Source organism: Miniopterus schreibersii (assembly GCF_964146895.1).
Source record: "Miniopterus schreibersii genome assembly, chromosome: 8".
Classification (NCBI taxonomy): Eukaryota; Metazoa; Chordata; class Mammalia; order Chiroptera; family Miniopteridae; genus Miniopterus; species Miniopterus schreibersii.
Window position 1 is genome coordinate 15,266,802 of NC_138109.1, and position 13,172 is coordinate 15,279,973.

The 13,172-nt window shown below is 47.6% G+C and overlaps 1 protein-coding gene and 1 long non-coding RNA gene across 2 annotated transcripts; both read right to left on the minus strand.

Annotated features, from left to right (window-relative positions):
• Positions 1-469: 469 nt before the first annotated feature.
• On the minus strand, positions 470-4,023 carry IFI6 (interferon alpha inducible protein 6). Its single transcript, XM_081145654.1, has 5 exons — positions 3,907-4,023; positions 2,476-2,575; positions 2,044-2,121; positions 1,820-1,969; positions 470-686 (listed from the first exon to the last, which is right to left on the minus strand). The coding sequence occupies exons 2-5, from the start codon at positions 2,543-2,545 to the stop codon at positions 583-585; spliced, it is 402 nt and encodes a 133-aa protein (XP_081001780.1). The 5' UTR covers positions 2,546-2,575; positions 3,907-4,023; the 3' UTR covers positions 470-582.
• A 1,164-nt stretch (positions 4,024-5,187) lies between these two features.
• On the minus strand, positions 5,188-13,118 carry LOC308561104. The gene is made up of 3 exons (XR_013999433.1): positions 12,968-13,118; positions 8,218-8,386; positions 5,188-5,395 (listed from the first exon to the last, which is right to left on the minus strand). It is a non-coding gene; the product is annotated as an uncharacterized lncRNA (long non-coding RNA).
• Positions 13,119-13,172: the final 54 nt, after the last annotated feature.

Genomic DNA, 13,172 nt, shown 5'->3' on the forward strand with positions numbered 1-13,172 from the left:
GGGAGGCCTTGCTGAGCCCTCCAAAGCTGCTGTTAACACACTTTCTTTAAGGCAAAAGTCTGGCCTTCTCTTCATCGAAGACCACTCTGGTCCTTCAAAGAAGGTAGAATCGGTGCGTACGATTCTGCCTAATCAGAGAAGTAGCTGGAAGCTTCTCTCACTGAGACCAAACTGAGCTCTGCCTCCCCAGCCCCACTGTGAAATCCAACATGAGCATTCACAGTGCGACAGGGACAGCAGGAAGCTCTGCTGGGAAGGAGTCCCAGAGGAGGGGATGTCTGAGCAGGACTATGAGCTTCAGAAAGGACAGCACATGCCAAGGCCCAGAGACAAAATCAGCTGGTTGTGTTCCAGGAGCTGTGGTTGGCTTCAGGGGGAAGTGAGGGTGGGGGAGTGTAGATGAGGCAGACCAGACCCAGATCTTCCTGGGCTTCTCATAGCAAGGACGACTCACAAGACAACATGTTTTCTGAGAGAAGTTTATTCTCTTTTTCACCTAGGTCATTGACAAGGGTCACAGAGAAAGCTCTGGACTTCAACTGGGAGACGTAGGGCAGGGGTGGGTGTCCTGGGAGGCGCTGACTACTCCTCCTCCTCCTCCGCCCCCTTGTTTGCTAGCTGTCTGTGGACTGTGTAGCCTAGAAAAGCACCAATCTTGCCCATGAGGGCACTGCCACCAGTAGCCCCTGTAAAGCAAATATAGCCAGGTTACTTACAGCCCAGGAGTCACACCTGGGTATCCAAAAGTCTGGAAACATTGGTCAAGTCCACCCTCTTCATTTTCAGATGGAGAAACAGAGGCCCTGAGAGGGGATGGGACTTCTGTAAAGTGAATCCTCTATCCCTTTTCCCCCCAACTCACCACCTCACATCAGCTGTGTTTGGGAGATGAAAAAGAGTAACAACTCCTTCTCTTCACAGCTGCGGTGAACACATGGTGTCATTAATAATGCTAATATCAGCCACCTTTGTGGAGGCCTCTCTGTGGGTGCTGGGAGGTGCACAAGTAAGAGAGGACAACCGTCTTATAACACAGGACTGTTCCTAGCCCTGCCCAACCCCCTTATTTCCCATTGCTGGGGTAGGACCTGGTCTGTCTTCCCCTCTGCCCCGCCCTCACCCAAAGGGCTCTGTTCTTTTGGGCTGGTTCTTTGGGCTTTGTCACCCAGAATTGAGAGAAGATGGAAGGTTCAGAAAGGCAGAGAGACAGTTTGTCAGGAGTGGTTTTACTCTAGGATTTTGGAGAGGTGCGCCCGCGCCAAAGAGAGAGAGAGAGAAAAGGAAAAAGGGTGGAGGAGAGAGGCAGGGGGAGGAGAAAGAGATACATAGAAATAGATATGAATGCACATTTTTAGAAGGATCATTCTGAGCTCTGTGTCTACCCTCTTCATGGTATTCAAGAAACATAAGTCAAAACCAGGATCGGTATGAGATTGAATTGGGTTGTCTCACCACGTGTTTTTGCCACTCTAGGTCTCTGAGATTGAGCAGGTTAATAAAATGCTAAATTGAGGATGATTATCCTGGTTAACAGATGAGAAAACTGAGGCTTGTTGTGACTTGGACAAAGCATCAGGGATGCACCCGCCTAAAGGCTAAGGAATCGGGCTGGCTGGGCTGGAATCCTGGTCTAGTGCGAGCCAGCTGGCGACTTGGAGTCAGTGCCTTCAGGCCTCGGAGCCTGGGTCACCCGCCGCAGGGCGGGGTTTATGAGAAGCCCTCCCCGGGGCGCCGAGGGGGCCTGTGAGAAGGACTCGGGATGCTGCAGAGGGACGGCCTGTGGCCTGGGGTCTCCGCTCCGGGCCCGGCCCCGACTCACCAAAGCTCTGCAGCGTGGCCACCAGCCCTCCGGCGGGCACGCCGCCCCCGTTCGCCAACGCCGACCAGCTCATCAGCGAGGCCGCCACCGAGTTGGCGGCGATGCCGGCGCCGGTGAAGCCCAGAGCCGGCAGCCCCATGGCTAGGAGCCCTGGAGGAAGGGGAGGCGGTGAGGGAGCGCCCGCGGCCGCCCCACCCTCCCGGGCTCCCGCCCGCCAGACCCACCTCCTCCGACCGCCATGCACGCCACCGCGCCCCAGAGTCCCGAGCCACTGTCCTCGGAGTTCGAGTCTTTTCTTTTGCCTGTGGGGAGAGCGGACAGAGCGGGGTGCCGCGGGGAGCAGAGTGCTCTACCCTGTGCCCGGTGCCCAGGAGTACCCACAGGCCTGGGGCCACCCTCCTCCTGTTTCGGGGAGCCTCACTACGGGGAAGAGGCTTTTCCTGAGGCGTCGTGCCCGGCCTGTAGCTGGCTTTGAATATCGGCAGAACGGGGGAATTGACAAAGTAGGGATTCGAATCTGGGGCTCTGGCTACGACAAGCCTACGCTGTCCATGGTCGTAGCTCCTCTCATTCAGAGGCACGCCGAAATCTCTAAACCGGGGATCCTGAAACCTTCCGCTTCTTGCTCCCCAAGCCTTCCCCGGCCCCATCCTTACCTGCCTCCACACCGCCGCAGGTGTAGAGCAGCAGGTAGCACAAGAAGAGCGATACCACCTTCTGCCGCATGAGGGCGCCGCGCCGGCTTTGTCGCTGGACCTGGGGACGGGAAGAGGAGAGACATGACCCAGGGCCAGTTTTGAGCCACGCTCGAGCGCTGTTTTCCTTTCCGATTGGAGGATGAACCCGTGAACAGCAGCGAAGTGCTCGGGGCTGGGCCCAGGACCCCTCTAAGGAGCCGCGGGATTTCCGCGGCGGTCATGTTCCTGCCCCAGCCTGTGGTCGTGAGAGTCGGCGAGGGAATCCTGTTCTGGTAAGATGCCTGGCACACGGCGCGTGCTCAGCTAGGATCATTACTTTGGTTTCTGTTCTTGACTTTTTCGTCGCTGTCTGTGTGACCCCAAGCAGGACACCAGGGCCTTCTCTGGGCCTCGATTTACTTATCCCTCGGATGGGGGTATTAATAGAGCCTATTTCAGAGGGTGGCTGTGAGTTTTCAAACCATTCGCCACTATGTCCCTAGCACTTAGGATAGTACCTGTCACCTAGAATTTTCTAAAAAATGGTTGTTGATCAACTTATTCTTCCAATGCAGTGAATAGTTATGGGCACCAAACATTGCCCTCACCCCAACTTCATTTTTCAGAAAGAAAGCACAGAGGGGTTAAGAAGCTCGCCCAAGGCCACACAGTAAACTGTTCAGCCTAGACATACACTCACTACTGTTGGAATTCAAAACCTATGTTCTTTCCATTATACCACAAAATAGGAAAATACATATGCCCCCAAATTCACCTCTAATGTGATTTTTGTCAGCTCAATGCAATTTTCTTGAATTAAAAACACCCCCTCCCATTGAGCACTTACTCAGCATTTTATGGCACAAGGTCATTTATACCCATAACCACCACATGAAGTAGGTACTGCTGTTCTCAACCACGTGTTATAGATAAGGAAACTGAAGCTCAGAGAGGTTAATATTCCCAAACCAATGCAGCCAGGAAGTGGCAGAATCAAGATTTAAACCTGTGATTACTGATTACGCACACTTTTAACAACCATTCCAGATTACTGCACTTATCATCCAAGATAACTCACTATCACACCAGATTCTACAACAAAGGGGTTTCAGAAATCATCCAGTCCTTTGTCAAGTATGGTGGCTTAATTATCATTCTGCAGATGAGGAACTAAAGCTCAAAAAAGGTGAAATGACAGAGTTAAGACCACAGATTGCTGACATGGCATCTGTAAAGTAAATCTCATGCCTCTTGGGGTTTTGCACCTAAAAGCCCCAACCATCCCCTCAGACCAGTCTTAGCCCAGGATACTAAAAAGGACTCGGTTATAGCTGGCTCTCTGGGCATGAGGCTCACAGGTAGGCAGAGAGTGACTGCTTGACATCCATGCCTCATAGTTTCTGGGCTTACCTTGGAGGAAAGAGAAGGAATCTTCCTACCCAGAGCCTGCTGATAGATGGGAGCAGCAGTAAGGTACAGCAATAGCTCTCAGGCTGCAGGCTGGCTTCTTATAATCACATTCAAACTACCCCCCCCCCTTCCTGATGGCCAATCCTTGTCAGAGTTTCTGTTTCCTGCACTCTGCAGAGTTTCCTTTTCTCTTCCATATCCTCCAGCAGCCTCTCTGCTTCCTCTTGTGGTAGCAAAGTGTAATTCTAGCTGGGGACTTGGAACAGCCAGGAGTATTCAAAGCAGGTAATGCTACAGTGAGATCCACGGCCTTTCTGGACTCAGTGAAGCCCAATCACTAGTTCCTCTTGGGGCCCAGAGGTCTTTCACAATTCAGTTCAATTAATAATAATGCTTACCATTTGTTGAGCACTTGCTGCATGTCAGGACCTGTGCAGAGTGCTCTATGTACATGATTTTTCCAATCCCACAATTTCATGAAGTACCATATATTGTTGTGTTTTTAAAAATTATATTAAATCCTTATTATGAGTTTATTTTATCCTATAACTAGTTCACATTTTCACATGATTAAGGATTTTTCATGGCTACCAGAACAGGACTTGGGCTGCAGAGTCCCTGCAGACACCTCCTTCCACAGCCCCTTAAATCTTGGTTTAATCCACATAGTTATGATCTTTAGTTAGAGCTCTTCTAGATGGCCATTTTCTTGGCTTGCAGCTTTGAGAGAAGCATCATGAGAATCATTCACCTTCTGATAACCTAAGAAGGAGACTTGGAGCTAGGATGCATTTCGGGAGCACTTTAATGCTGAAAGTAATTTATTTCTTGTTGAGTTTTGACATTCCAGTCAGTCTGGCCAAATGAGTTAGAAGGAGGAACCTGTTGAGGCATTCCTGGAGTCATTGGAAGTACCTGGCAGGGATTTCTGCTTCAAGGTTTCCTTTTCAAGAGGTTTTGTATTTTCCTGCATGAATATGGTCTCCTTTGTGGAACTAGCTACAGATATCAATGGCTCTTCTTTTGCTTTAGTGATTTTCCTGTAATGGAAAGCCAGTGAGCCAGGTACTCTATGGGGTCACTGGGCTGAACCTTCACCCCCTCTACCAAGTGCCTGGGCAAGGCAATTTCCGAAGCACTGTCCCAGTTTCTCTGGAGACGTATACGCAGGTGGTCTAACTCCCAATACGTGGATATACCACCATGAGGGTCGAGAGACACTTTGGTTCAATGAGACCAAGCCAATAACTCAAGTTTAAGAAGGGAGACAGAGACGAACATAAAGAAAATCACACAGGGTTTATTTACCAGTTCCCGATGGTTCTCGGCACCAGCAGGGCCACCCAGAGGATCCGCCGAAAGACACACACAAGAGGGTCGGGGATGCGGCCGTGACGGCGTGGGTCACTGCAGTCCTCTGGAAGCTCTCGCAGAGATATGCAGGGCAGAGCAAGACAAGGGTCAGCTTTCCCAGAGCTGGAGACGAAGTCTGTGGAGGGCAGACAAGTGTCCAAAGATGTGGCCGAAAAGCTCCTGCTTTTAACAGTTCAGTCGAAGGGTGTGGTGCATCTTCAGTGTGTCTTATCAGGGTCCTAGAGAGCTCGGGGGCCTGGTTGGAAGCTGAGGCTACAAAGTGTTAATCTTATCGTGGCACGCAGACCTCATAGTTACACTCAGTCACACAAAATGGAGTTACTTATTTCAAGTCTAATACACACATCAAACTTATCTTCCTGACTCGAATACACACACAAATTTATTTCTATAACAAGCACCTCTTCAGTTAGTCAGTTTCCTTCCTGTGGGCAAGTTCCAGTTCTGATTCTGCCATTTATTAGCTGTGTGGTCTTCAGCAAGTCACCATTCTCTTTGAGCCTTGGTTTTCTCATCTACCCTGGTGCCCCCTCTTTTTGGCCTCATGATCTCTCCCCTACCCTATACTGTTTATAATCCTCATTTTGCAGAGGAGATTAAAGCTTGTGGAAATGAAGTCACTCCATACCATTGTTCTCTCAAGGTGGGTGCTGCTGGGTGATGGACATATGGTAAGACCAATAAATCCCATGTTTGTGTGGACATACATCCTTTGCCATAAAATGGGTCCTATGGCCCTAGGTAATGGATTGAATGTTCTTTAAGCCTTCGGATGGTGATGCTTGCAGGAGCACTATGGGTAAGAAATGTAAGTTCCAATAAGGATGAATCATTGCCTTCTCCAATGTGGAAGGGAGCTGATATAAATGACCCATCACAAGGTGGCTGGCTGCTCTCACTGACCAATGTTGCTAAACTGCTGCCTGCTGCTGGGTGGTTAGCTACTTATTGGCAGTTGCTCGATCAGCCTTTGTGAGAGGGAGCCCAAGTTGTCGGATCCATTCGTTGCTGTATCCACTTATAGCCTCCTTGCTACCATGGCCACTCTTTTATGGGTCTTTTGCAAAACAACAGAGTGGCTCAGTTTAGAGGCTGGCTGACATCCACAGGATGGGGCATCTGACCAGCTGGCTGGAGAGCTTCCTCCTGCAGTGGATGGTCTCTGGTGAGCATTAGTATGAGACACAAAGATCTGCATGCTTTGTGCCTACTCCTATAGCTCCGTCCACATGCCCCTTATCCAGACCTGCTTATCTCCAAAATTCCAGTCTTGCTTTTTCCAGGCCCTTGACCAACAAGCCAAGCCATTTGCCACTTGTCAGGAATTAGTGTATATCTGAACCTCAGTCCATCTCTTCCTCTATACCAGGGGTGGGGAAAGTCCAGCCCACGGGACTGGCCCTGCCAAGGCAACTGCAGGCAGGATTCAAAATTCAGTAAGTCTAGGAGCTTTATTCATAGCTAATTTTTAAGTTGATAATTTTGTATGGCCTGCAAATGATGTTATAAATATCCAAATGGCCCTTGGCAGAAAAAAGGTCTCCCACCCCTGCTCTATACAAAAGGTATGACAAAGTATATTGTTTATAGTTCTGCCCCCAGGAGGACTTACCACTGTCCAACTGGGGCCATAATAGAGCAGTCCATTTCCAGATGGTGCCAAAATATCTCACTGACCTATCTGTGAAATGAGTTCAACTCCTTTCCTTCTTTATCAGTTGGTTGCAGGGAACCCTCCATGAAGCCATAGGTACGGGTTAAAGGAGAGGTGTCAGATCAACAGATTTAAATCTAGGTGCCATGGAAGTCTGAGCTGCCTGTTCATTTCACTTACTCATGCCTCTGGACTCTAAGCCCAGCCCTGAATGTACACTTCCATCATATTGGGTTGCTGCTGTGCCTGTCTGATAACATCTAGCTTAAGACATATAGCCACCTGGCAGATGCTCAGTCACTACCGGGCCCACTGACACATCAGGACCTTTCTGTTCAAATGGACCATGGTGAGTATGGCCTTACTCCAGGATCCCAGGGGTCCTCACTGCAACCCTTCTATTTGAGCTTTCAGAGACTCCCTACAGAATGTTTATCCCAGATGGATTCCTCCAGCAACCTTGTATCTGCAGGATCATATTATCCAAAGTGTCAGCATAGCCTGTTTTATGGTTTGCACCTGCTGTACAGCTTTCTTGCTCTGGACACTACTCACGATTGGCAGCCTTCCAGATCACTCAATAAAGGGTTGGAGAAGTAGTTCTGAGTGTGTTCTCAATAAAGCTCCAAAATCCAAAGAGACCCACCAAACACTGTGCCTCTTTTTAAGTGGTGGGATGTTTGAGGAGAGATAATTTGTCCTGCTGTGCCCCAAACCACCGAATTCCTAAAAATGTTCCCAATGTGGAGCATGAATCTTCATGTAATTTATTTTCTACTCTCTGGCAAACATGGTGCTTTTACCACTTCTTGTTCATGTACAGTGAGCATTATGTCATTAATGTAGTGGATCAGTATATACTGTTCTGTGGAATGTCAAGGCAATCAAGGTCCCTGAAGACTACATTTTAACAGAGAGCTGGAAAGTTAACAAAGCCTGAAGGAGATAGAATGAAGGTGCTATCATTGTGACATTATGAAGTAAAAGTAAACTTCCTTTACTTGTCCCTTCTCATGGGCATTAAAAAGAAAGTGTTTGTGGCCCTGGCTGGTGTACACCGGAAGGTTGCAGGTTCAATTCCAGTCAGGGCACATACCTAGGTTTTGGGTTCAGTCCCCGTTCAGAGTGCTTACCATCACATTGAGGATTAAGTTTCAACATATACATTTTGGAGGACATAAGCACTCAGTCCATTGAGATTATATAAGAGAAAAATAAACTTCTGTCTTGTTAAAGCCACTGAATAATTGTTCGTTTTCTTTGTTACAGCAGCCTGGTCTTACCCTAGGTGTCAAACCTCATGGTGATCTCCACACCCAACACAGTCCAAGAGCAGTAGACAGGAGCAGTAACTCCTCATGCTTGAGGGTTGCACAGGGAGCAGTGGAATATTTTCTCCAGTGGCCTTGAGCAGAGCACATATTGCTGGCAGATATGAAGAGGCCTTGTGATCTAGATGAGGACACAGCAAACCACATGGACAGATGAGTTGACACCAAATGGAAAAGAGGTTGTCACAATGGACAGATGAGAAAGACTAGATATTCCATAACCCCTCCCCAAAGACTAGATATAGTCATAGAAATTCAATTCAGTTATGTGTCAAATATATCTCAATAAAGCTGGAAAACTGATTTTTTAAAGAAATTAAATTCAGGTTTTTTGTTTTGTTTTGTTTTAAATATATCTTTATTGATTTCAGAGAGAGGAAGGGAGAGGGAGAGAGCGAGATAGAAACATCCATGATGAGAGAGAGTCATTGATCAGCTGCCTCCTGCACACCCTTGACTGGGGATCAAGCCCACAATCCAGGCATGTGCCCTGACCGGGAATTGAACTGCGATCTCCTGGATCCTAGGTTGATGCTCAACCGCCTAGCCATACCCAGCTGGGCTAAATTTAGTTTTTTAAAGTTTTACTTTTGAGTTTGGACCAAGGATTCATAACTGCAATAGAAGCCAGTTATAATTTTTATCAACTCCCCCTCTTCCACCCAAGACTTACACCATCCTCTGTAACATGAAGATTTTCTGAAGATTGTGAATAGGAGGCATACAATGACATTCTGGGAAAGCTGACCCAGTTGAAGCTATGTCCCCTCTCTGGACTTCCATGATACCCTGAGCACAGCACAATTTATTCATCCATTCTGTCAATAATTATTTCTTCCCCCCCGCCTTTCTTTTGCTACTATGAATAACAGGACTGGAAATATTCTCTTCTACTGCTCCCTCAGGGGCATACCCAACTGCTATTGCCAAAGACATGGAGGAAGACTAGATAAGAGAAGAAGGGACATGTTTTGACAGGGCAGACATTCAGCAAACACAGGTGTGTGTTCAGGTCAGTTCAGGAAACATCAGTCACTGTCTTCACTTTAGTCTCCCAATAGCTAATGACACTGTTGACTGTCTCCTGCTGTTCTCTTGGCCTCTAAGAAAATACTCTCTCCTCTCTGCGCTCTCTTGTTCATGGCTCCTTTGCAGGCATCTCCTCCTGAGGACACCTCTAACTGTTGGATGAACTTTCCCTTGAATCAGGAAGGGCCACTGCTCTCCTCCCTCTATGGACTTCCAAGGTAGTATCATCTAGTTTCAGGCCATTAAACACCACACATATATTAATAATTTCTCCAAAACTCTATCTTCATCTCAGACCTCTCTTCTAAGCGATACACAGACTAGAGCCCACTGCCTACATAATGTCTCTTCCTGGATATCCCATAGGCATCTAGAACTTAATATGTCAAAAATAAACTCTTGGTGCCTGACCAGTGTTGCTCAGTGGTTAGAGCGTGGCTCCGTGCACCGAAGGGTTGTGGGTTTGATTCCCAGTCAAAGGCACGTACCTGGGTTGCAGGTTCACCCGGTCGGTCGGTTGGACACATGTGGGAGGCAACCAATCGATATATCTCTCTCATATTGATGTCTCTTTCTCACATCGATGTCTCTCTCTCTCTGCCCCCCTCCCTCCTTCCCTCCCTCCCTCCCTCGCTCTCTAAAAATCAGTGGAAAAAATATCCTCGGGTAAGAATTAACAAAAATAAATAAACTCCTGGTTTTATCTCTGAAACCTGTCCTTCTAGGCTTCCCTTTTGCTGGAAATACCACCATCCACATAACTGGGCACAATGACTATAATTTCTTCCTTTCCCTTACCACCTCCTAAATCCAATCCATCCCTAAGTCCTGCTGACTCCATCTCTAAAATATATCTTGAATCTGTTCACTTCTTTCTGTGCAACCTTTTACTCATCTCACCTGGACAACTGCAATAGCTTTCTCAGTGGTCTGTGCATTTATGCTATCTCATTACAGTCTATTCTCCTCAGAGAAGCCGGACAAATCTTTTGAAACTACAAATCTGTCACTTATCTGCTTAAAAACTTTGGCTTCTTTCCCATTATACTTTATACATTGTACTCTGAAAAAAAAAAATCCATATGAGGTTCTACAGGCTCTGCACATCTGACCCCTGCCAACCTCTCCCTTCATCCTCTGTCCCTCTAAGCCCTGGCTATACTGGCCTCTCCTTCTTTTCTTTTCTTTTTTTAAATCCTCACCTGAGGATATTTTTTCCATTGCTTTTCAGAGAGAATGGAAGGGAAAGGGGGGGGAGGCTCACTGATTAGTTGCCTCCTGCACGAGCCCCAACTGGGGCCAGGGACCAAGCCTGCAACTGAGGTACATGCCCTTGGTTGGAATTGATCCCCAGACCCTTCAGTCCACGGGCCAACACTCTAACCACTGAGCCAAACTGGCTAGGGCTCCTTCTTTTCTTGAACATGCCAAGCTCTATTACACCTCAAGGTCTTCACCTTTCATTCTACTTAGAATGTAAGTCATATGGCTATGTCCTTCTGGACCTTCAGGTTTGGGTACCTCCTCAGAAAATTTTTCTCTGACCCTCTCTACTGAAGTGACTCCCCCTACTCCATCCCAACATTGTTCTTTGTCCCTGTGGCATGTCTTTTCATTCATAGTCCTTGTTATTTCTCTGACACTAGGCTGTTGGCTTCACAAGGGCAAGGATCACAACTGTTTCACACAACGGTGTATTCCTAGTGCCTAAGCTAGAGCCTGACACAAAATAAATACTCAACATAGTTTTGTTGAAAGAATGGATTAATTAGATAATTAATTTACTGCCAACACCCCAAGCCTGAAGAAGATGAATGTGGGGAGCTTATGAGACGATACAGAGGATGATGACCTAGAATATGGTCCTTTTATTCCATAATGCCAGAATTTGATTTATGAAAAACAAGTAAATAGCCCTGCTGGGCATGGCTCAGTGGTTGAGCATCAACCTAGGGTCCAGGAGATCGCCATTTGATTCCCAGTTAGGGCACATGCCCGGATTCCAGGCTCGATCCCCAGTGAGAGGCGTGCAAGAGGCAGCTGATCAATGATTCTCTCATCACTGATGTTTCTATCTCTCTTTATCCCTCTCCTTTCCTCTCTCTGAAATCAATAAAGATATATTTAAAAAACAAACAAACAAAAAACAACAAGTAAATAGGCAATTGCAAAACTGGTAAGTAATATAGTGGAAATCAGAACTGGAGGCAGTAGGAACACAGACAGGCCCATACCCCAGTGTAGGATATGTATGTGATTAGAAGGGAGGCTGTGTTTACATGATCCAGGGCACCAGCATCTCCCTAGAAGAAAGTGTCTTCTTGTAATAATAAACGTTTATCTAGTTACCAAGTTCCATGTACTGTTCCTTGTTTGTTTTTAACGTGCTCACAGTTATAGAGCTTCTGAGTAATAGAGGTGGAATTCAAAGCCAGGAAGTCTGGCTCCCAAGCCTATATATCCTTTTTCTTTTCCACTAATTTGAGGTGAAATTCACGTAACATAAAGTTTTTGTTTTTTTTAAAAAAATATATCTTTATTGATTTCAGAGATAGGAAAGGAGAGGGAGAGAGAGAGATAGAAACATCAATGATGAGAGAGTCATTGATCGAGCCTGCAACCTGGGCATGTGCCCTGACCGGGAATCGAACCCTGATCGCCTGGATCCTAGGTCGACACTCAGTCACTGAGCCACGCCCGGCTGGGCCACATAACATAAAGTTAACCATTTTGAAGTAAACAATTCAGTGGCAGTTAGTACATTCCCAATGTTGTGCAACCACCACCTCTATCTAGTTCCAAAACATTTCCATCACTCCGAAGTAGAACCCCTTACCGTTTAAGCAATTTATCCATCACCTTCCATGTACTATTTTTGATCCCCACAGACCCAACTGTACAATTGAGGGAAGTGAGAAGTTTAGTGATGGGTCCAAGGTCACATAGCTAGTAAATGTGGAGTAGTGCTTTTGAACCTTATTTTCTGACTCCAGAGCCTAAATCTTTGATCAATACACATCTTTGGGCAAACCCACAAGGAGGGGGCTGGACTTGGGTTTTAAAGAGAGTAAATTTTGTTGGAGCAGTGCACACTCAATTGTAAAAAATGCAGGTTGAAGTACTGCATTTCAGCTGGTACTGCACAGGCGGTCAGAAGAGCCAAAAGTAATGTAAGCCCAAGAGCAACTCTAGAGCAGGGACTTTGAAACGTCAGCGCTACAGGAAGCTTTGTCAAAGCCTCAAGAACAATAAGTTGGTTAATTCCCAGGGCAGCCCCTATATGAGCCAAGCCGGGCGCTGAAGAGAAGCAGGGTAGCCAGGAGGGTGTGCCTTGCCTTTCGCATCCCAGCCAAGAAACCCCAGGTTTTTGTCTTCCCGAGAGAAGCTGGCGGTGCAACTGGAAAACACAAAGTAGGAAGCAGGCCTCAGGCCAATTGCATCCACTCTTGAGGGGTCCTCCAGGGCAAGAGGACACTCAGGGCGGCCCAAGTTAGTCTTTGTCTTCCCCTTCCTGGAGGGGCTGTCATCACTCTAGCATCCCTCTTCCTCAACACAGGGGTGCTCACTTTGGGATTTCCTCCTTTCTCGCTGCAGGTCAACGACCCGAGAGTTCTTCCCTTTCTTAGGGGTCTCAGACCACCCCTCTAAGTTGCCTCACGCGGTTGCCCCTTACCCCTCGAGTGATAACGGCTCTACGGGCCCCTCCTGCCCCGAAGATGGAGGGGTTCTCTCACAAGGCGCAGCATTCGGCCCAACCGCGCCCCTTCCTCTCCCGAAGGGCAGCTCCATGGAAACCAAACATCACAACTCCGCGGAGGTATCGCGAGAGGCGCGAGGCGACCGCGGCCTTGGAGAGGCGGAGCGAGGGCGGGAACAAA